General features: G+C 55.6%; 1 protein-coding gene across 8 annotated transcripts in view; it reads right to left on the bottom strand.

Moving 5' to 3' along the window:
* Positions 1-22,567, bottom strand: part of ACSF3 (acyl-CoA synthetase family member 3) — a 51,918-nt gene extending 29,351 nt beyond the window's left edge. For 6 of the 8 annotated variants that reach the window (XM_036993973.2, XM_073226103.1, XM_036993971.2 and 3 more), the window contains exons 1-5: positions 22,482-22,567; positions 15,679-16,381; positions 14,587-14,742; positions 3,252-3,406; positions 1,460-1,605 (exon numbers count right to left, since the gene is read on the bottom strand). In XM_036993973.2, coding sequence (XP_036849868.2) covers positions 1,460-1,605; positions 3,252-3,406; positions 14,587-14,742; positions 15,679-16,356 — 1,135 coding nt within the window. In that variant the 5' untranslated portion in view covers positions 16,357-16,381; positions 22,482-22,567. Of the gene's footprint in view, positions 1-1,459; positions 1,606-3,251; positions 3,407-14,586; positions 14,743-15,678; positions 16,382-18,658; positions 18,846-22,007; positions 22,388-22,481 lie in introns of those variants that run through there. The other 2 variants (XM_036993974.2, XM_017662275.3) reach the window with 2 other exon arrangements.
* Positions 22,568-22,868: the final 301 nt, after the last annotated feature.

Genomic DNA, 22,868 nt, shown 5'->3' with positions numbered 1-22,868 from the left:
AGCGTGAGCCCCAGCCGGGGCCTCTGCCTGTGGACGGTCCCCACACAGCCTCTGCCGGCTCCCCATCCTGGCTCCAGGGCTTGGCTTCTCAGCCTGGTGTTTGCTCTTGTGAGTGAGGCCCACAAGGTTCCCTGCCCACCTTTCCCTCTTCTCTTTCCTCCATATTATGCTGTCTGCTGTGCTTCTGGCAAAGTGGGTGTCTCAGGTCTAACGGAGTGAATGTCTGCACCACCGCTCACCAGCTGCCTGGCTCAGGGGAGTGACTTCTCAATGCCCTGTCTCCTCATCTCTCAGTTGGGTAGGACCCCAGGTCAGGGGCTGTTCCGCAGACAGTCTGCAGCTTCCCGGAAGCTAAGCATCTGCCCTAGCCACACCCTGCCCACGTGTTCACCCATGAGAAGTGAGACATGTATCCCCACAAATGTCTACAACAGCTGTATTGGTAACTGCCCACGAGAAATAACCTAGTCTCCTGCAGCCAGTGAGCAGGGTGACATGCGGGGGCCTGTCCACACAACAGCAATGGGCGGAAGCAACACAGATTAGTCTCAGACAAGTTCCACTATGTCGTCTGAAAGACCACATACCATAGGACTCGTGTGCGACGTTCCTGAAAACGCACAACCACAGGAAGAAAAAATAGGTATGTGCTTGCCTGGCCCTGGGGAGGTGGCAGTGCTGACCTCGGGAGAGGGGAAGGTTCCAGAAGGTGATTAAACTCTCTATCTTGAAAGTGACAGTGGTTCCACAACCAGGTTTTGAAACGCTAGGACTGAACATGAGGGTGGCCCTCACTGTGCACAGGAGGAATGGATGTACGGGCGCTGTCATAGCTACAGAGCTGCTGCACTTTCTCTAGTGCTTCAGACAAACTGCAAGAGCCTGTCGTGAGAACTGGAAAGGGGGATGGAACAGAACACCCCCTCACCGGCCCAGGCCCAGCTTGTACACTTCCCACCAAGGACCGATGTCATAGGGGAACGCCTCGGAGACGGCTGGGTGGGAGGACCGGCGGAAGGAACCCAGCGAGAACAGCAGGCGGCCAGGTGGTGCAGTTCACCGCACACAGGCGCTAGGCCCCCTCACCCTACTCCGCCTGCTGTCCCCAGCCCTGCGTGGCTCTAGGAGGCTCTTGCCGTAGCCAGCGTGGCACAGACAGAGGCAGGGCCCCAAAGGTACTGGGAGTGGACAGGGCCCTGCCGGCTCTGCTGAGCACGCAGGTCTTGGTGGTGCCATTCTTTTCACACGTCCCCCAGGCTGCCAGGAAGGACATGGCCTAAAGAACACTTCTCTATCCTGTCCATGGCTGGCCACTGGGTAGAAAAGTGAGTGCCCAGAGGGGACGGGCCACAGCTGCCTGCCCAGCACCCCAGGAAGGTTCTCCTGGCCCAGCAAGGCAGCAACGTCCACTCACTGGCCCCAAGGGGCCCTGAGCAGAGGGAGGGGACACAGCTTATACCTGGCAAGCGAGCCGTGGTCAGGGGGTTGGACAGGGCCATGCCGATCTCCGTCATCCCGTACCTCTCCAGCAGGGTGTGGCCTGTGACGTTCCTCCAGGCCTCCAGCACAGGCAGGGGCAGGGCGGCCGATCCGGAAACCATCAACCTAGCAGGCACACCGGAGGCGACGTCAGCTTCTCAGAGATGACGGCACCTCCCAGCACAGAGACAGACAATGTAAACTGTTTTTCAGTCAACATCACTAAAATCCACGATAAAAACTACAGTTGGGCTAAAACTGAACTTTGTTCTTTGAAAATCATTTATGGGGTATATTTTGAAATGTCAATCTTCTTCAAAAGGATGGGTAATTGAGGAAAAAGAAATGATTTCAGGGTCTTTGGCGACCATCTGCAGATAATCACTGTGTTGCCCACAGACAACCCTACGTAACAGCAATAATAGTAAGAGTGCAGCGACAGAACTGAGTTCACTGATAAAACGCCATCAGATGTGAGGCATAGAGGGGCAGACAGCAGGAGCCGGGCCCCGCTCTCACCTGCCACAGCGGGGACACAGAGCTTCCCCGGCCTTGTGCCGGTGGGCTCAGGACAGGAACCCGAGAGCACCTGGTTGCTGTGGCGTCACCGTGTCACTAAAGCACCGTGTGTGGAGAGAAGGCGCTGCTGTTCCTGGCTCCAGAGCAGCAACACGCCCTGCATGTCCTCGCCAGGGCCCGCGACCCACAAGGACTCTCCCTGCTATGAGCCTGGATGGTGAGGTCTGAGGGCCTCTGTCGCCCAGAAGTCACCCTGACTCCCTCTCTGCTTGTGGTCTGTGGACTTGGGTAGAACGTGCTCCCCCTCTGGTACCGGTGCCTGCACGGGACACCTCCGGCACCAGGTGCCCCGCCCTGCAATGCCTCGTGAAGTGTGGGCAGGGGGATGGCAGGCTGCAGTCCACGTCAGACCGAGCCAAGGATGGTGGGAGCCGAACGACAATGACGCCGAATGTGCGTCTTGGACAATCCAGAATTCTCTCCGGGAGACAAAGATGGCCTTCCTGGGCTGTACTAAGGGCCAGGAATCAGACATGCGGGGTGGCCAGGAGGCCGTGGGTGCCCGCATGCAGACTGCATGAAGGCCGCTGCACTCACACGTGCCCAGCCTCCCGCGCACAGTGGTGTCACAGGTGTTCTGTCACAGATGCGGCCCGCAGCGCCTCCGACAGCCACCAGGGGGCGAGCAGGTGCTGTGCTGCTCACTCGGAGCTAGCCCGCTGAGCCCCCTCTGGCAAAGAGCGGGGGAGAAGCTGGTCAGGGCCTACGGTTCAAGGAGAGGGCGGAGCAGGCTTCACCCCAAGACTCCGTGCCTCTGAGGGGGGCGTCTGAATGGGGATCTGTGGGAGCACGGCAAGAGCCATGGTGCCAGCGACAGGGAGGGCACTGAGAACTGGAGCACAGAGGAGGGAGGCGGTACAGCGGGACACGGCGGGCATGGGAGGCCAGAGCTGGGTAGGTGTGGGGCCAGGAAGGACAGGGGCAAGGTCAGCTTGCTGTCCTCACCCTCGTCCTGATACCACCGTAGGACGGACAGACAACCAGAGTATGGACAGGTGCAGAATAGAGACACGCACACAGACACAGAGGAGTGGAACACAGACAGATACAGGGAGGATATGATAAAGAGCACAGACAGGCATATTCCTAAAATGCTGCTTCCTGAAACTTAGTAGAATGGATTTATTAAAAATAAGTTACATTTGCTGATCTTTAAAACTTTCTGGATGGGAAGGTGGACTGTTTCCATTTACCTAATTTTTTCTTCACAAACTGCACGTATAAAATCCCGGACGTGAGGCTGGGTGAAGTGTTTGTTATAGTGGTCCAACAGCTTGCTGTATATCGTGGGCACGGCCATAAATATATTGATTCGTGGGGTTTCAAGACTTAAGAACTTTTCCCAAACCTGGAAAGAAGAAAGGAAGCGCACAGCAAAGAGGCCAGGGAGCTCTCGGGGGGCCGCAGACACCTCTGCTGCAGGAACCGAGCTCGGGGCAGAGGCCTGTCCTCTTCCTGAGTGTTAAAGGGCCCGTCAGCAGCTCCCACGGCAAGGGGCCACTGCCTGGGCCGGGGGACGGCCACGTCCGGCCGCAGGGGTGTCCTGTGAGGAGGAGGAAGGTTCCAGTCTGGGGTCTGCTGTCAGGACAGACGTGCCCCCCTGTGCCCGAGAGTCAGCACAGTGCCAGGCTCCCATGGGCGAGCAACAGATGGGATGGATGACACTTTGTTTTACCAGAAAAATCAGGGGAGTTTTGTATTTTACCCCATAAACAGATGTTTCCTGTTTTTTAATATAAGGATGCTCCAAGTGTCTCACCAGTTAAAATGCTTTTGTGTTACCCTAATCTTCAAGAAAAGCTGGCGAGTCACACTCGTTCTTTGCTGCAGTGCCGCCCAGGAGCCCACTGTCAGGACGGAGAATGGGGAGCCCGTGGCCTGGGTGCTCGACACCCCAAGCAGACTGTGCCCCGCTGCACTTGGAGCCCGGGGTGAATGGGAACTGGCACTGTGGTCCCGCCCCGACCCACCCCACTCCCAGCTGCATGGGAGTAACGGGCTCCTCGCCTCGACTGCTGCAGAGGAAGACACGCCTCGCTCAGGAGAAATGACATCACGATTTTAAAGACGATGACTGGTCTCCCCTTCAAATTATAAAGCGTGTAAGGAAACAGAAAAATGGGACCCGTGATCACAAAAAAAGAAAATCAACAGAAGCAGACCTCAAAGATCCAGATGCTGGAATTATCAGATGAGGGATTTAAAGCGATTCTGATAAATAGGGTAAGAAATTTAGAAGAAAAAATGAACAAAATAAGGGAAAATCAAGGATTTCATCAGAGAAGTGGAATTGCAAAAAATAACCGTTATAAAACTGTAAATATACTATCTGAAATTAAGAATTCATTGGACAGACTTAGCAGACTAGCTGAAGCAGAAGAAAAGACACGAGAAGTCAGATGCACGTCGATGGAGACGATCTGAAGAACAGGAAGGAGAGGACAGGCGCATGCGGCGTGGGCGACAGGAAGCCATCTGCCGGGTCGCGACTGTGGCGGCAGAAGAGGAGAGCCAAGGGCACTGAGACGCCCGTGTTCCCAGAGCAGAGGACTTAGTACTGTAAGATGCCGATTCTCCCTAAGCTGAACTGCAGCTTCAGCGCCTTCCTCCCCAAACGCCAGAAAGCTCTGTTTTGCAAAAAGCAACAAGCTGACCCTAAAATTTTCAAGGAAAGGCAAAGGACCCAGAAGAGCCAAAACAAGTGTGAAAAGGAAGAATAAAGGTGGAGGACTCACATCTCCCAAGTCCAAAACTTACCCTGACACAATAGTGATCAACAACAGCATGGATCATAGCATAAGACCAGACACACAGGTCATGGGAGCGGAGGACAGTCCAGAAACAAACCACTGTGTCCATGGCCAACTGATCTTTGACAAAGGAGCCAGGTCACCTCAGTGGCAGAAAAAATGATCTTTTCAACTGACAGCGCTGAACAGCTGGAATGCAAACCCACATGAAAACGATGAAGTTCAGATCCCTCCTTCACCACACACAAGAGGTGACCTGAAGTGGACCCAAAGGCCTGAATATATGAGCTAAAACTACAGAACGTACAGGAAAAAGCATAGGAGAAAATCTTCATGACCTTTGGTCAGGCAAAGACTGCTTAGATGTGATACCAAGAGCATGATCTATGAAATTAAAAAGTTGATAAAATGGATTTCTTCAAAATTAAAAATGTATGTTTCAAAAGATACCATTATGAAAATGAAAAGACAAGCCAGACTGGGAGAAAATACTTGCAAACCATATATCTGATAAAAGACTTGTATCCAGAATACAAGAAGAACTCTTACAACTCCATAATAAGAAAACAAATAACCCAATTAAAAAATGGGAAAAGATCTGAAAAGACAGTTCACCAAAAAAACATGTGGATGCAAAAGTGACATGAAAAACGCTGGACATCCTCCGTTGTCCCGGAACAGCAGACAGAGGCCACGAGGCGCTGCTTTGTGTCTCTAGAATGATGACAACGATGAGTCAAAAGCTGATGAACGAGTGTCGGCAAGGATGCGAATGAACTGTGACCCTCACACCCGGATGGCAAGAATGTGAACAATACAACCACTCTGGAAAATAGTTTGGCAGTTTCTTAAAACATTAAACATAAACTTGCCGTACAATCTAGCCATTCTTCCCTTATATATCTATGTAAGGTGAATTGAGACACGCCCACACAAGGGTCCACATGCAAATGTTCACGACGGCATTAATCTTAACAAAGACTGGGAACAATGCAAACGCCCATCCAACAGGTGAACGACACGTGATACAGCCACACGAGGGGATAACTCAGAGATGCCGGACACAGAGACTGGGTATCCTGTGATTCCATTTATGCACAAAGTCCAGAAAAGAAGTCTATGGAGACAGAAGGCAAACTATGTTCACCAGGGGCTGGGCACGGAGCAGAGACTGAGATAATGGTTGAACAACTCTACAAATTTACTAAAAAAAAAAAAAAATCACTGAATCATTTACAATTGGTGAATTCTACATGATCATCTCAATAGATAAAGAAAAATCAGTTGATAATATTCAACCCGCTGTATAATAAAAACTCTCAGCATTCCTAAGATAAGAATGTCCTCAAGCTGATATAAAGTATCTACAAAAACCTACAGCTAACAACACACTTAACAGTGAAATATTAATGCTTTCCCCAAGACTGTGAATAAGCCAAGGATGCCCACTATTACTATTTCCAAATTAGATTTATCAAAATTAAAAATTATCTTCATCAAAACACTATTAAAAAAGTAACTGGTTTATGAAACCAGAGCCTGGGGGAAAAGATTCATACTTGTCTTTCTGACAAAGGCCTTCTGTCCAAAATATGTAAAGAACATCCACGGGTCAATAATAAAAAGATCTTTGAATGACCAAGAAGCACAAGGACAGGCTCAATGTCATTCTTCAACAGAGACATGCGAATTGTGTAACAAAACAAGGGAACGTTACACACCCATTACGATGGCTGGAATTTAAAAACCCTGACACAGCTAAGCGTGGGCAAGGGTGTGGAGTACTGAAGCGCGCCTGCACTGTTGACAGGGGCGCAGAATGGACAGCCGCTTGGAAATGTTTCTTATAAAGTCTAACACACATGGTTCTGTGATCCAGTAATTCTACCCCTGGGTATTCACACCCCTTACCCCCCAAAACGCAAGCACATACCTGCAAAAAGACATACATGAGAATGTTCTGGGCAGCATTATTCATAAAGCCAAAACCGGAATGAACCCAAACATTCATCACCAGGGGACTGGATGACCTGTGTGATGCTTGGTGATACAAGGTGTGGCCACTGACACACACAGCAGGGATGACCTTAACACCATTCTCAGTGAGAGAACTGAGGTGTGAGAGGGCACCGACACTATGACCACACCACCTGGGAGGTTCAGGAATAGGTAGGCATGTAAGTCACAAAAATCAGAAGAGGCAGGTGGCTCCTGGGATGCTAACTGGAAGGAGCTGAGAGAGCTTCTGGTGGGAAGGGGCGTCTTATATTCTGACCTGCACACACACTACAGGGTATATTCATCCAGACACATTGAACTAAGATCAGTGCGCTTCACTTGACACATCCTACACCTCAACAAAGGAAAGGAACACACACACACACGCTCACCAAAAGTGGCTAAAACGCACAGGGCTGACGACACTATGTGTACATAGGACTCAGAGTGACCACAACTTGGGTACGTCGCTGGTGGGAGTATAGATCATGCAACTGCTTTGGAGAACTCTGGCAGTTTCACCCAGAACTAAATATAAGTCCAGCCCCATGAGTACCCTGCCCTGTTGGCACCAATCCAGGAGAAATGTTCTGAGGAAAATCTTCACGAGAATGTTTACAGCAGCTTTATTCATGATATCCCCAAGTGGGAAAACATCCGGTGTCCTCCAATAGCAGAATGGATAAGCCGTGGCCTTTCATACAGTGGAGCACAGCACAGCCACACAAACGGAACAGACTACCACTGGGGCAACGCAAGAATGAATCTTAAAATAGTATGACCTAAAAAGCACAAAAGAGCACATACTGCCAAGTCTATTTATACGCAGAACATGTAAAACTAACCTATGGGGACAGAGGCCACACTAGTGTCACCTCTGGGTGGGGGCTGGGGGACCGACTAGATGCACAAGAGAACATTCAGAGTGTAAAAAATGTTCTCTGATTAGTGACCTCCTGAATGATATAACTATTCATGTGCTTGCTTGATGATAAATATTTATGTACTAGGAAAAAAAAATGTTCTCTGCCTTCATCTGGTGGTGACTGTCACACAGATGTGCACACAGATACAAATGCACCAGGTACTTAATGCACACACAATTTCACATATGTCAATTATACCTCAATTAAAAGAAGCTATGACAGCACTCCCCACTTGATGAACCCCAGTGATTCTGCAGCTTGAGCACTGACATCACAGCACGAGATGGGGGCTGGACAGACACAAACCTACCTCTGAAGCTCCTCCCACCAAAACAAGGCAAAACGAAAACCCTGCATCCTATCACACCTCTAGATCTAACTACCCAGCTTCGGGGAAATACAGGGGATAGGGTAACATGTCGAATGATGCCACAGGGGTGCAACCACAAAACAGACTGTGGGAGAGCCTACAGCACACACAGCCGAATTTCTAAGCAAACAAACAAAACGCAAGGAAAAGGCCGAGGGACGCCTGCATGGGGAGTGACACGAGCAGCATGTCCATCAGGCACAAGATAGGGCCGTCATTTGGGGCTGACTCCACCCAACTGAAAGCGTGAAGGGCGTCGGTGATGCCGGTGTTGGGGCATCACGAGGCGAGATAAGGGGTTCTCGCCCGGCGCCTCACTGTGCTGGCAGAGCTGCTGCTGACTCTAAGAAAACACGTCCCTATCTTTTAGAGATGCTGAAACCATATGATGTCTGAAAACAATCCCAAGATAGGAGATGTTTCTACAGAAAAAGAATGGCTCTGAGTTGGTGACTGCTGAGGCCGGGCCAAGGCGCAGGGCCCTCCTGTCTCTTGTGGATGTCTGAAACTTTCCCTAATTTAAGATTTTATTATGATGAAAAGAGGGGTCAGACTGGGTTCTCTCGCCAAGGGCCTTAAAACTCTGATTTTCTGTAATTCCTTATAGACAAGTGAACTATTATTTTTTAGCAAGAAAAATGTTAACAATTCATGTTTAAGAATCAATATTTGGAAGGGCTGGGAGGCTCCTGTATATCAACACCACTCCCACTGCCCTTCTGCTGCACAGAAATGAGGAGACACGGTGAAGGTGAACTTTCCTACACTTCCTCCCACGGCTGCGCAGAGGCGATAAGACCTAGCAGCTCGGAATCACTAGGCACAAAGTAGTGAGCCCAGCAAGTGACGACAATGTGCTGGAAATCCAGGCTGCAGCTGCAGGAACCCGCGGGGATCAAGCCCCCTGACTGTCACCCTCCCCTGCCAGGTGCAGCCATGGCCTTGACAGCTTTGGCGTCTCTGTGTTCTCGTGCCCAATATTAATTTGACTGAATCCCTCAGGTCCCTTCCAAGCTGCAATGTGGATTTGCTGTGAATTCTGGGTGGCATCCCACTTCCTGCTGACTTCAAGCAGCACAGGTGTGCCAGGCTGTTGCTGCCACCCGCCACCCACCACCAGGAAGGTGTGGGTCCTGGGAGGACTGCAGCCAGGCAGACACACCGCGCACCACTTGGTCTTCCCCTGGGAGCACTGACACCCTGACCCGGCTGGCGAGGAACAGCTTGGCGCCCTGTCTCCTTGGCCACAGTGGCATTTACAGCTTGGTGGCCATCCTGCATCTGGTGTGGCTGGCCTGTGTGCAGACCTTGCCAGCACCTCGCTGTTGAGCACTGCCGTCACCCCCACCCTAGCCCAGTCCCCACTCTGCTCACAAGGGCTGGCCTGTCACCATGAGCACTTGGACAGCAAGGCACAAAACGCCCCAGACTCAAAGGGCACAGCATCCCACGTGAGGCGCCATGTGGGTGCGTCCCTCACACCGGCGGGGCAGGTGAGGAGGAGGAGGGGCCATGCCGGCCGCCCGTTTTCTTTGGGGACCTGTGGTCCCTGCCAGGCCTCCCACGTGAGGCTGATGCATGGACAGAGCATGTGGCCAGCCAATGAAGCGTGCTGACCAGTCCTGTGCTCACCAGCACTGGCAACGGACGCCAGCACACAGCACAGAGGCAGTGCAGCCAGGTGCTGTCTCCTAGGAGCCGCCCGCAGCTGGGAAGGCCTCGCCATCCTCGGAATTCACGTGAAGCAGCAAAGAGGGCGGCTGCTGTCCCGAAGCGTGACCCCTAAAGCAGGAGCCGTCCCTCCTGTCGTTTAGCACACACGCGTTACAGTGAAAACACTTCAGGGGCAGCAGACAAGAGCTGTCACAGCTCTGAGACGACTGCTCCTGCCAGGCTGCACACAAGGGGCCCTGGAGGAGCTGGGGTCCTGCCCATGGGGGGTGCAGCAGAGTGGGGGCCAGCACCTCTTTTCCTCCCCATCTCCCCACCGTGACTCTGCCTGCAGCCGGGACGGAGACCCGCTGCAAGACTGCCGAGCCCAGTGAGGGCTGCAGCAGCTCAGTCTGTGAAGTGGGTCCCTCTTGTTGGGGGTCCTAAATGACACCCATGAATGGCTCCTGTTCTGCGTGTCTAGGTGCGCCGGTCCTGTAAGGCAGGACACTTCATACTGAAAGGCCAGACACAGGACACAGCTGCATGCTGGCTCCTAAGGCCTGTGAGCACCCCTGTCCCAGTGACCCCCAGGCTGTGCTCAGAGCTGTGAGGCCTGAACTCTGCCTGTACCAGCACCAAGCCTGGAAACGGCCCACAGACACTTTGACAAGAAGCTGACTTCTCAGGTCCCAGAGGGGAGTTGTCTGCTTAACCCAGGCAAACAGTATCCTGGGTGGGGTGTGCCTTGGCAGGATGCACTGGTGGGTGCTGAGTGGGAACGCGGCCCCCCGAGAATGGTCTTCGTGGAACATGGTGCCGCAGCCCAGAGGACCAGGGCCTGGAGCACTTCCCGCCCGGCCCAGCTCACTGTGCTCGGCGGGCCTGGCCCCCCTTGGGCGGGACCCCAGTGGGCGGAGAGGAGCGAGGCCCAGCCCTGCAGTCCTCCTGACCTGGAGCCCCCTGTGGATACCGCCTCCTCCACGAGCGGCCACCTGTGACAAGGAAGCGACCGAGGCTCTGGGCAGCCTCATCAACAGTGACACCTCGTTCTTTGGGGTGACACCAGGCACCTGGCCCATCCATCTTCCTGCCTGCCCCCAGACCACTGTCCCCTCATCAGTCAGCCCTGCAGGATGCAGACAGACGGTCACCCTATCGTCAGCACACATTCTGTTCGGCGGATGACCTGAGACCACTGAGGCGCCATTGCAGGTTTCGGGCCATCCCTCGGAAGCCTGGTTACTGCTTTACATGGATTCCCTAAATATAAGCTTAGACAAAACCCTGACACAGCTCCCCCGCGGTCTGGAAGTAGCGCGTGCCTATGAAGCCTTTCATAAGTGAGAGGGCGTAAAGTGAAGCAGCAATATTGTTAGTTCGCATGGAAAAGTTTTTGAGCATTCCCAGACACCAAAAGTAAGTTCTCCGGGGCTTTTCTGATGCCCCAGGACACTTGCTGCTAATGGGGCACAAGATCCAGCGAAGCACGGAGGCCAGGGGAGGGATCCATGGGCCTCTTGCCGCTTCACCACCAAACTCGCTGCAAAACCAGCGCAGCACTATTTTCACTCTTCACCTTTTTTCATAAAAGCAAAAATCCTCTAGATTTCTTCCAGTTAGTGATATCAGGTACTTGTGTGGGTCTTTTGTAAAAGCAAAATGGTGTAATACAAACTTTCAAAAAGCAGGCGTACCTGTGTTTAACAATGCTGACAGTGGGCTTGACTAGTCATCAGTGTAATATAAACTTGTGAGTTCAGAGACCCTGCGTGTTCCAGGACTTGGCTCTGCTGTAGCTCTGAGAAACCCCGTGCGGGCTGCGCACCACAGAGGTCTGCGGCGGGACCCTCTGAGGGAGCGGCCCTGCGCCCTCACCTCTGGCACCCCGCAGGCACCCCACTGTCACAGCAGACAAGGGCCCTCGCTGCTCAGTGGACACTGCCATGTACGTGGTGGCAGCCACAGTGGGGACACAGGGGAGTGCTCGGGGGCCAGGTAATTCACACAGAGCCCACACCCTGGGGGCAGGTCTGAGACCCCTGCTGGTTTAACCCTGTTGACTCTGCACAGGTCCAAAATCCACTCTTATTTTCAGATTATCTAAGCCACAACAAACAACGTATTCAGCAAAGTTCATTCTTTCAAGCTTTAAAGCCAGCAAGATGTCTTCAAAGGGTGGAGTGCCAAGGACGGCAGGTGGGGCTTCCCACCCTGGGGGATGAGGGTCTGTGCCCATGTTCCAAGCAATCCCCCGTGGCCCACGCCGGCTACATGCCACCTCTGGCGATCGCACGCAGAACTGTGAGCACAGGAGGTGCCACCCTGGGTCTGACCGACCTGCATGAACCCAGGGCTTTGCAGAGCAGCGACTCACTTTAAAGCAATCTACAGCAGTCACACTGCCATCTATCCGGGGTGATGCCTTGGAGGAGCTGTACAGTAACATTTCACTAGACAAATAACCACCCGAAGTGGTTTCAAGAGACTTTCCCCCATTCGCCTGTGACACAACCTCGGTGGTCACAAGGGTATTTGAGAGAACAGAGACAGTCTGTAGAGGGTTCTGACCTCTGTTGCCAGCACGCCCCGCGGTCCAAGGTCAGACGGAAAGCCAGAGGCCCTGGAGCCATGCTCATCCCCTGAAACAAAGTGGGGACCACGCACCCACTCATTCACTAATGCTGGACCCTAAATCCCCCACCATCCTGGGAGATGCTCTAGGAAGCCATAGGGGGGCGAGGCCAAGGAGGGGCCAGACTCCCCTGGGGGACAAGGCCTGGGTTCACGGGGAGGTCTCGGCTCAGCCTTCCTCTGCTGAGCCGGCCCTGCACTGCACCCCTGCCACACCTACAAAGGGCACTGGTGTCCCTCCGGAATCAGTAACTGGGAAATGGACTCTCTCCACATCCAGATGGCTGTGAGGAGTGGGTCCTGGCCCAGGCTTTCCGGGGCTCTGAGTTAGGGGGCCCCTCTCCTTGTTGATAGGGAATCTGCAGACACAGCTCCTGCTGCCTCTGTGAACGCCCAGCATGCAGAGTACGGGGTGATGGGGACCCACAGCCGCCCAGCCACAGCTCCTGAGGAAACCTCGTGGGGCGGCCGGGCCAGAGGAGCAGCAGGGCAGCTCAAAGTGACGACAGGAGAACACAGCTTCCTGCGTGCGCTCCGTGGTGCCGAGGGCTCTCGGGTCCCAGGAGGCCCTTCAGGTGCGTGGAGAACTGTAGGGGGAGGGGCTGCATCCTTCAGAGACCCTGTGGCACTTGCTGCGGCTCGCACTGCGCAAGCTCCCTGGCAAAGTGCGCTAGGTCCCAGCTTGCCCTTAGTGGAGGGGTCAGTTCTCCCTGAGCAGCTGAGCCGCAGGTGCCCCGCCCTCCCCCCACAGCCCTCTCCTCAATGTCAGCACAGATCCAGGGTTGGAAAGAGCTGTGCTGAGACCCACAGACGTGGGGCGCCTGGCAAGCCTGACCGCCCCTGCCGAGCCGTATGTCTAGGGGGAGGCAGGTCCTCAGGCTGCTGCCCTGAAAGGCGTCTTCCAGCTCCTGACTGTCCGTCTGGAATTGCTAAGGGGCCTGCAGCTTAGGAATAAAACACAAAGAGTCAGGGGCTGTAGGGAGGGCTGGCAGAAGGCCAGGAGCCTCGCCTGCTGGCTGGTCGGGACTGTGCCAGGGCTCTCGGGCCAGGTCAATGCCCTGTCTTCACCCACCACTATGTTTTTCTCTAAAGCCCAATGTCACTTGTCAGCAAACAGGGAGTCTCTCCAGAGGAAGGGACGGGGAGGGCCCTTCTCTTTAATCCTCCGCCTCTGGGGCTGGGCTCCCCAATATGTTCCTAGGCTCAGGGCCAGGGCCAGGGGTCCCTGCTCTTCTTTCTCAGAGAGGCAGAAGGTGGCCTGGGCTGCAGCTCTGAGTGGCTGACTGGCGCTGGGGTCTGCGTGTCCTCAGAGCCCCACTCTCTGCAGGTCCCACCCCAAGCAGTGAAGGCCCCAGGCCTGAGGAGAGGATGCCACCTGAGGCTCTTGACACCTGCCAAACGGGGGCCTTGGACAATGACGAATCCTGCAGACCAGGTTCCCAGGCCTTCAGGGGCCCCTTTGTGAGGAAATTCACGCTCGACTAAAATATGAGCTCTGAGCTGCTGGCAGAGAACCAGGTACTTTCCCAGGGGCAAGAGAGACAAGCGGCAGGAATGCCGAGTGGGCGCCAGTGGCTAGGCTGAGTGCAGCATCCCCACCCCTGCCAGCCTGACAGTGGCGGGGGGAAGGGACAACATGCCAGCATGAGGAACCCCAGGAGACAGTTCAGAGCTCCCGGCTGGGCCACCCAGTCCAAGACTGAAGGCTGCGTGCTCTGCTACCTGACAGCCCCAAGACACCCAGTCCCAGTCCTCACGGAAGCGTCACCTGGTGCAGCAGAAGGCATTTTGCAGAGGCGGTTACAGCTCTTGAGATGGAGGCTCCCCCTGGGTCCCCAGGGGGCCCGCTGTGATCACAGGTCCTCACGAGAGGGAGGCAGAGGGGGACTTGACCCAGAAGAGAGGGTGGCCACGAGAGCACAGAGGCGGAGCCTGAAGCAATGCAGCCCCACGGCATGGGGTGTGCGCTGCCAGCAGCTGGAGCCCCCAGGCAGGGCCAGCCGTGCTGACACCTCGACTCCAGCTGTAGACTCGGTGGGGTTCCACCTCCCAGAGTTGAGAGCACAGCCCTTCATGCTTGGGCCGCCTAGCTGGGGTCACCTGTCACACTGGCAACAGCCTCCACTGCTGGCAAAGCCACACCCAGGAAAGCACCGGTCCTCGGGCCCCACCTGTCCCCACTCGCCTGTCCCCCACTCACCTGCTGAGCGCTGAACTCGGGCAGCATCACACAGGTGGCTCCCACCCAGAGCGGGCAGAGCAGCTTGTTGACCACGCCATGGATGTGGTGCAGCGGGAGGACGTGCAGGATCACATCGTCTTTGGTCCACGCCCACTTGTGGACCAGCCCCTTCACCTGCAGGACAACAGCCTCAGATGGGGGACAGTGTGCTGAGGGAGGAGGAGGCGCCCTGCTACCCGCCTCTGACGGCATCTGCAGGAGGCGGCAACAAGGTGACCCGGGACCTGTGGGTTCGGCTGCTCACCCGTGTCAGAGAGCAAAGCCAGACAGAAGGGGCTTCGGTCGGGGTGTCCTAGGCCTCTGCACACACTCTGGGTGTCTCTGCCCCAGGCAGTCAGGGGCATGGTTTCAGCCCCAACAGGCCCTGGGACTCGGGGCCTTCCAGAGCCCAGGCCTGATTCTGTCCAGCCAGCCTCCCAGCTGACCTCAGCACCACCCTCCCTGCTGGGGCCATGGCAGGGCCCAGAGCTGGGTTTCCAGGCAGTTCTTCGGCTTTTACTGTCGTGCTGATCGAGTCTCCCAGTCGCTGCTGAGCACAGCGTCCCACGCACGCCAGAAATGCCCAGCATGTGGGCATGTGGGTTCTTGCTTCCCGGCTTCCCAAGCCAGCCTGAAGTCTGCTGGCCACACATCCTGAGTGTGTGCGTCATGGCCGGTGCCTCTGAGCCACATGTGGTGGCCCCTGCTGCCCTCCACATGCCACACGTGGGAATACAGTGCTGATTAAGCTGCCCTGTTGGCATCATTTGTTATGGGGGCCCATCAACAGGCCCATGATTCCCTCTACACCTGAGTGCTGAAGCCCCCTGGCCTTCCTCGGAGTCATCCCACGTGGGCTAGTGGCCCTGGCAGTCACACGGCACCGTGACCCTTTATCGCCCCATAGTTCAGGTAGGGTTGGTGTGATGGCAGCTGCTGTGAACAGCCCTACAGAAAAGTGAATGGACAGGCCGCCCCCCCAGAAGGCGCTTCTAGCCTCAGGACCCTGCCCAGAGGTGCCCACTGACTGCGGCCCTGTGGCCTGTGGCAGCAGCACACAGCAGCACTCACCATGGCCTGGATGTTGGGATGGGTGCTCAGCACGCCCTTGGGCTGCCCCGTGGTCCCGCTGGTGTAGACAATCATGGCGCCCCGGTCTCTCCAGTCCCGCTCTAGCACCTCCCCATCCTTGTGCTCTTCCGCTGCCCCGCTGTAGACTGTGGGCGGGAGAGGCAGGAGTGGGACCCCCAGCTTCCCGACCACTGGGCTCAGGAGCTCCACGTACTCCTGGCCGGCCAGGACCACGGAGCTCTGGGAGTCCCGGATGAAATACTCCAGCTGGGCCTGCGGGAGCTTCCTGTACAGAGGGACAGCGATGCCGCCACTCATCCATGAGGCCCACTGGGCCACCACGTAGGACACGTCATTGGAGCACATGAAGGAGACCCTCTCCCCCCACAGGTCCCCGCCTGTGCACTCGCGGAGCCTGCAGATCTCCCGGGACAGGCGGACACTGCGGGAGTAAAGGTCCACGTATGTGTGGTGGCCGTGCTGGTCGACGAGGGCGGTTCTGGCCCCAAAGGCCAAGGCACGGCTGAACACCGGGGCGCCCCTGTCAGAGAGGGCTTCTGGGCCCGTGTGCAGGAGGCCACTCCCTCTAGGTCTCCAGAGAGCAGGCGGGCAGGAGGCCACGGCGCAGACCCGGCACCGGACGGACAGCGCCATGTGGGGCAGCATTGCAGATGACATCCGACTTGATCCACCTGGGGTGGGGCTGGAAAAGAGGGGGCAGCATGTCACCCCCACCAAACCCCATCCTAAGTCACCAAAGGGAGGTCCAATTAAAATGCTGCACCAGATGAGATGCGCCTAACGGTCATCCTGAGGTGGCACCCCAGACTGGAAACACTAACTCTCCCAATACACCCCCTTTGGGGTCTTTGTGCCCAACATTCCAGCTTTTCACTTAGCCGCAGGTTAAGGATGTCAAAAGCATACAAGATTCTGAAAGATAAACCAAACTAGGTCAAACTGAGGAGAAGCACAAAGAATTCAATACACTTAACATAAATTCTGAAAAAACTGTTTTTCAAAGTCTGAGCCTGGGAAGATCCCAGCCGAGAGGAGTGAGGACATCCCTCCGCAGCGGGCAGGGCCTGGGCACCCCTGGAGCCGGACACGCATGGCTCACGTCCCGAACGGGGGACTTCTGGGAGCTTGCTCCCTCTCTCCAAAAACAAAACATTAACGATGACCAAAATGGTCAAGCAAGAAAGGAGAGCTTGCTGGGAGGGACTGTGCCCAGCTGACTGTCAACTAGAACTCCTCTGGGTGCCTCGGAGAAAGGAGGCCTGGCAAGGGGCTGTGCAGCCTCCTGCAGTCGGTTCAAAGCCCCGGCCTTCAAGGGCCACATCCTGCAGGATCCTGCCCACAGGGAAAGGCCAGAGTGTGGGCACTTAGTAAGAAAGGGTGCACACTTCCCAACTGCTTCTGCACCAACAGCAGTTTATAACTGAAGTCGGGTGAGTTCAGGATGTCAGGAGCCCCTCTGCCGCCCCAGATTCTTTACCACCAACGTTAACTGAACCTGGCTCCCTCCCAGGGCTGCCCATCAAGGTCAGTAACAAGCATTCACCCCATTTCCAGCTCCTTCAGGGGCCACTCCCAACTGTGGCCTCTGGAGCTAAGAAGGGTCACTGGCCCTCCCTCCCCAGGCACACTCTTGGGGCTCTGCTGACCTTTCGGCTCCAACTTGCGGCTCCTGGTCAGAGCAGCACCCTGACCAGGAGCTAAGAGGCTGCTCCCAGAGGATGTTTAATGAGTGTTATTAATAGGATGTTTTCACCCTCAACCGCCTGTACATGATATAAACAAGGTGTCCACTTTTAACTCTAGTTTACAAGAGAAAGCTCAGTTTTCCAGCCCCTAAAGGAGACAGGAGCCCAGGCCGTCCCACACCAGCCAAACACACCAGCACACGGCAGCGTTAGCCCCAGGGGGATGGAATGACTCAGGGCCCATGTTGCTGTGGGTGGGAGGCGTCTCCACCTGTTCCCATGGGCACAGGCCCGGCCCCCAGAGCACCTCTGAATGCCAGAGGCTGAGGAGGATTCCCATAGGGGCCATCCCACAAGGTGACAGAATAAAAGCTAGAACTCCCATCCCCCAGTTCCGACAGGCCCAGCAAACAGCAGCTCAGGAACAACCTGGGAGACAGCAGGTGTCCCAGGTGGCCCGCAGGCCACGTTGTCCCTGCATCTCCCACACCCTCCCCAGCGTTCAGCATTTCTCTCCTGTCAGCCTCATGTTTCTCTCACATTAATTTGCTACAGGGAAAACTAATGTGCTACTGTTTGTTACATGTACTAACAGTTTTGTTCTGTTTTTAATTAAAAAAGCAGATTACACACAACACTGTAATTACCTAACAAAACAAACAAACTCCACAACCATAAGAATTGCCAGAACCCAGTTACTAAGTGAGAGGCCCTTAGTGTGCTGGTAATGGTGTCCCTCTGGTCAGCTGGCTTCTCCCACCGGCCGGGCCTCCTAATAGAAGGCCTTCCAGCCTGGCCAGCAGGGGAGTGGCTCCAGCCTCCCAGACAAGGAGGAAGGCCAGCACCTCCAGCTGGGCTGCTCCATGGCCTCTACCAAACGGGTGGCTCTCAAGTGCACATGACCCACGCCAGTCCCAGGTTTAAGAGGCAGCCTCTTGAGGGCCAGGGCGTCCAAGGCCTCTCCGTGTCTGGCCTTACACATGGCTCATGGCTCAGAGGTGGATTCATGGCTGGTTTTACACCCCCAGATTCTGGTGTGATAAAGCAAGCTGACAAACTATAAGAGAACAGCTGGGCTAGACCAGAGAAAACAAGAAACGTGATGAGCACGTGAGATGCACCAGTTTCAGAAGAAAGCAAGCCAGTGGGATGCAGACCGGGGCGGAGGGGTGGCTCTAACATGCTTGCTGTCCTCGCTTCTAGCAAATTCTTCTCTATTTGCTTTATAGGCATGAGGGAAGCGAAAACAGAGAATATGCAAACAGAAAACCTACCACCAGTATTTCTGGGTTAGGGGCCGAGGGAGATTCCTGCTGCCAGAGGCTTCAGTGATGTTCCGGGGTGCTAGCTGAAGTGGCAGCATTTTCTGGGGTGCTGAGGAGCAGAGCGCCCAGGCAGCCAGTTGCTACTCACACAGACGCACCCCAACCCCCAGGAGGTGTCAGAGAGGCATCAGGGCTGCAGCTGCGGCACAGACACATACAGAACGGACTCTCTCAATGCCTCCCTGCAGGCCACCCCACGCGGGGCCTCCCCTGCTGTGTCTTGGGAAACAGGCACCTCCCACCTCTCACAGGGAGGTGTGAGCACCCTGCTGGCTCCCCGGGCTCTGCACCATTCCAAGGGTGGGGGCAGCTGGGAAGATGCTGGAATCTCGGTCTGAGGACCTGAAGGTGGGGCCAACCCCACAGTCCCTCCCTTGCCCAGGGCCTCCATTAGTGGCGGGAGGGTGGGCTAGCTGACTTCTGACTCCATACGCAGGGGCCATGGATGGACACAACTCCAAAGGGAAACTGAGGTCATGTGACTTGCCCGAAACCACCAAGTAACCAGAGAAGCAGAGCTCCAGACCCAGGCCTGGCTGGTCCCACACGCCCTGCGCTGTCCTGCACTGCCCACACGCCCTGCGCTGTCCTGCACTGCTTCCAGGGTGGCATCCATGGCGGGGCCGAGAGGCCACTGCAGGGCCATCAAGGGCACAGGCGATGCTGCCAGTCCAGGCGAGGCTGGGGGCACAGACTGAGCCATCCAAAGGATGCTTCAGCCACTTCAAAGTGAGATGAGAAAACAGGAAATGCAAGCCCTTTTTAAATGTATACTAATGTTTTTAAATGTGTACTAAGGAAATATGCAGAGAGGTACAAAAGGGTGCACACGCGGGCCGCTCAACACAGTGTCACCTCTAATGCTAGACAGGCTAGGGCCATCGGGGCCACACACGGGGCTGTCGGGGCCGCGGCCCAGTAGTGGAGGGGCCTGCCCAGACAGGCCAAGAGAGGGGTGGCCGCGGCTACAACCCAGAGGTATCGCACGCGCACGGGTTACAGAGTTGACGGCTTCATATTCTTCCTAGTGATTCTCAATTTTCTCCCATGAGCATGTGTGACTTTTGTAATCAGATAAAAGTCTAATAAATGTCATTTTAAAAAAACGGATATGCTTCAACTTCAGTATTTTATTCTATACAAAAAAAGAGACAAAAATATTTTAAAAAATACTTGTTCTCGATGGTGGATCTACAGGGTGTTTCTAACTATCTACAGCTCTTTAATTTCTCTGAATGAAAGAAGGAAATATAAATAAGATACAACAGTATTCTTTTAACGAAAGCTACTGGTTCATAAAGGGTCTGAACCAGTTCCATTCATGCAGACAGTGAGAAAGTAAGTTACAGTAACAGCGCTCAAGTGCTCGCTGCATTAGTCCTGCGCCCACGACTCAGCAGTGTGCTGCGCCCCTGGGCCCCCCATGGCATCTCCTTCCACCGAGTCCCTGAGTGTCCAGGAGGTGGCAGGACCATGAGGCTCTCCATGGGGACTGGCGGGGGCCAGACAGACACAGTTCCACCTCGCACAGGCAGGCCCTCCCGGGAGAGGCAGTGTAGCTGGAGCTCAGGCTAGGAGCCCGCCAAGTGCATGTGCAGGAGGTTCAGGGTGTGCGCACCCGTGCTCACATGGGGGTATTTGCAGAGCAGATGCCGAGAAGTGGTCCTTACAGTGCTCGTCACGGAGCCTCACAACAGAAATTACCGTTAATTTGGGTGAATACGCAGAGATGCCTTCAGAGAGGTTGTACTAACATTTTTCCACCAAACGTGGGGGTCTGGGGCCACCCCTTCAAAACAGCTTTTAAGTCACTCAGGCATGTGACTCTGAAACCATCATAAATTCCTTCAATACAGAGATAAAATCTCCACGGTTGCAGGGATCAGGGCCCTGCCATGGACAAGCCAAAAGAAATCTGTTCACGGCAGAAGACCGTGTCACCATTCTCAGCACCTCCAGGTTCAGAGGGAACAGGTGCATCAGGAGGAGAGCCACACCTCCAGGTGCCATGGGCACCCGTCACCCCCACCAGCACAGCCTGGAGTGACACTGCAGCAGATAATGTACAGTCCAGCCGGGTGCCCTTCTCCAAGGACAACTTCATGATACTGCCCTCAGCGTCGAGCCCACCGTGCCGCAGTGTGACACATCCCAGTCAAAAGCAGACACCTGCATCCTGGTAAGCCAGGACAGCCTTCTCCCAGGGAAGGGCACACGCTCTTACATTCCTCTTGGCGGCAGAGACCACTCTCTGTTCTAACGGTCCAGACTCTCGGTAAGACCACTGCTCTCACCACTACCCCAACACCAGTAAGATCACTTCTTTGCGTTAAGGCCAGGTGTCAGAGTCAATATAGACCCAGACTGGAAATAAGCTCCTTTCTTCCTGGCTTCTGTTCACCCGTCTAAGCCATCATTTCTCCAGCAGTAGACGGGGCAACACACCCCGCCGCGCAGAGCTCATGTTAGAGTGACCTGGCGCACACAGAGGGCACGCACATGGCCGCACCGTTCTCGGCGCCATGTAGCCACGGGACAGAAATTACTTCATAAGAATGATACTTGCATTCAAATGAAGGTGGCTGGTTTCAAAATGAATAAAACAGCACCTGTTCGATCCACACCACTCCCCAGACCCTGAATTTAAAGTGGACCCCAGCATTTCCTGTTGTCTGCTGCCCTGATGCGTATGGGGTGGGAGAGGTGGCTGCAACTCCCCTGTGGCGGGGGACATTCATTTCAACATGACGCCTGCGGTTTGGGGTTGTTTTAAAGTTACATTTTTAAGTAACAGGCATTCACATTGCATTGGTGATCACTACACTCAAATAAACAAACCGAAGGGAAAAACAAACACTTCAGCTGACATCCATATCAGGAAGTCACATACAATTTCAAAAATGCCATCTGGCAGGATAAAGCGTACAATCCTGGCCCCCGTTAACCCACCAAAGTCAGCCTTGAGAGGTTCTGGGACGTGCATAAGAGGAAACCTCTTATGACGGTCAAAGCCGGGACCAAGGGGAGCTCACTAGACAGTCACGTTTCACATCAGAAACCTCCCAGGGCCCCCTGAAGCCCACTGCTAACGTTTATGCTCCTGGGCACAGCCCTGCTGCCCGACTGCCATCCGGACCTCCGCCCCCCCCCCTCGCCCCCCGACAAACAGCTCCCCTCCTGGCTGGTTATCAAAACTGCCCAGACGGGACGGGAGAGTCCTGCTCCCACCTCCAGGTTCTCTTCCTTTCCCTTTCTGGCAAACTCCTAGTCATCCTTCAAAGCCCAGCTCACCACCAACCTCCTCTTTAAAGTCTCCCATCTCCCGCCAGAGGGGCGCTCGCAGGGCCTGCAAACACCCGGCCCGCACAGACCGTCACCGTTAGGGATTTGCTGGCCGAGAGGAGCCGGGCCCGCTCCGAATCCGCACCCTGTGCACCGAACACGGCGCACGCAGCCACCAGACAGGCAGGCAGGGGTGCAGGCGCCTCAGGGGCGCCTCCTCCAGGCCCAAAGAGAAGCGGAAATCAATTTATTTGACACATGGCAGATCAAGCTCCCCTCCAACGACGGCTGGACGCGGGCCCGACTAACTGCCCACCACTCCCCGGGCCACGGAGGCGGGGCCCCGGCCGCGACACGGTCCCTCCGCGTGACCCAGGGGCCCCTGCGGCCGCGAAGCTGCGGGACGAGCGGCCGGTCGCTGAAGAAAGGCGGGGCCGGGAGGAGGGGCCCTGCCCGCGGGGCGGCGGGGCTCGGGGGCGGCGGGCTCTACCTCAGCGGCCGCGGGCCCCGCTCGTCCTCCTCGGGCCGGAACCGGAACCGCACCGGCGGCTGCGCGCGCACCCCGCGTCCGTCGCCCAAGCGTGACCCCCGGCGGGTGCGGCGCGGCGGCCAGCGGGTTCCGGGCGCGGCCGCAGGTCCTCGGGGCGCAGAGGGAAGCGAGCGCCGGCGCCCAGGGTCGGCGCCGAGGGGAGGCCAACCGCCGTGGCGTCTCCCCAGCTCATGTTTGCGGCCCGCGCCCCTCATTCCTGCGCTGAAGCCTAACCCCCAGGGCGGTGGCATTAGGTGGGCCGAGGCGGCAGGGCCTGGCAGGTGCCTGGGCCATGAGGGCAGAGCCCCATGGATGGTGTCCCTGCCCTTAGACCCCGGGCAGCGCCCT

Source organism: Manis javanica, chromosome 17 (genome assembly GCF_040802235.1).
Source record: "Manis javanica isolate MJ-LG chromosome 17, MJ_LKY, whole genome shotgun sequence".
Classification (NCBI taxonomy): Eukaryota; Metazoa; Chordata; class Mammalia; order Pholidota; family Manidae; genus Manis; species Manis javanica.
The sequence above is the reverse complement of the archived record's forward strand: the minus strand, read 5'-3'. Positions and strand labels throughout refer to the sequence as shown.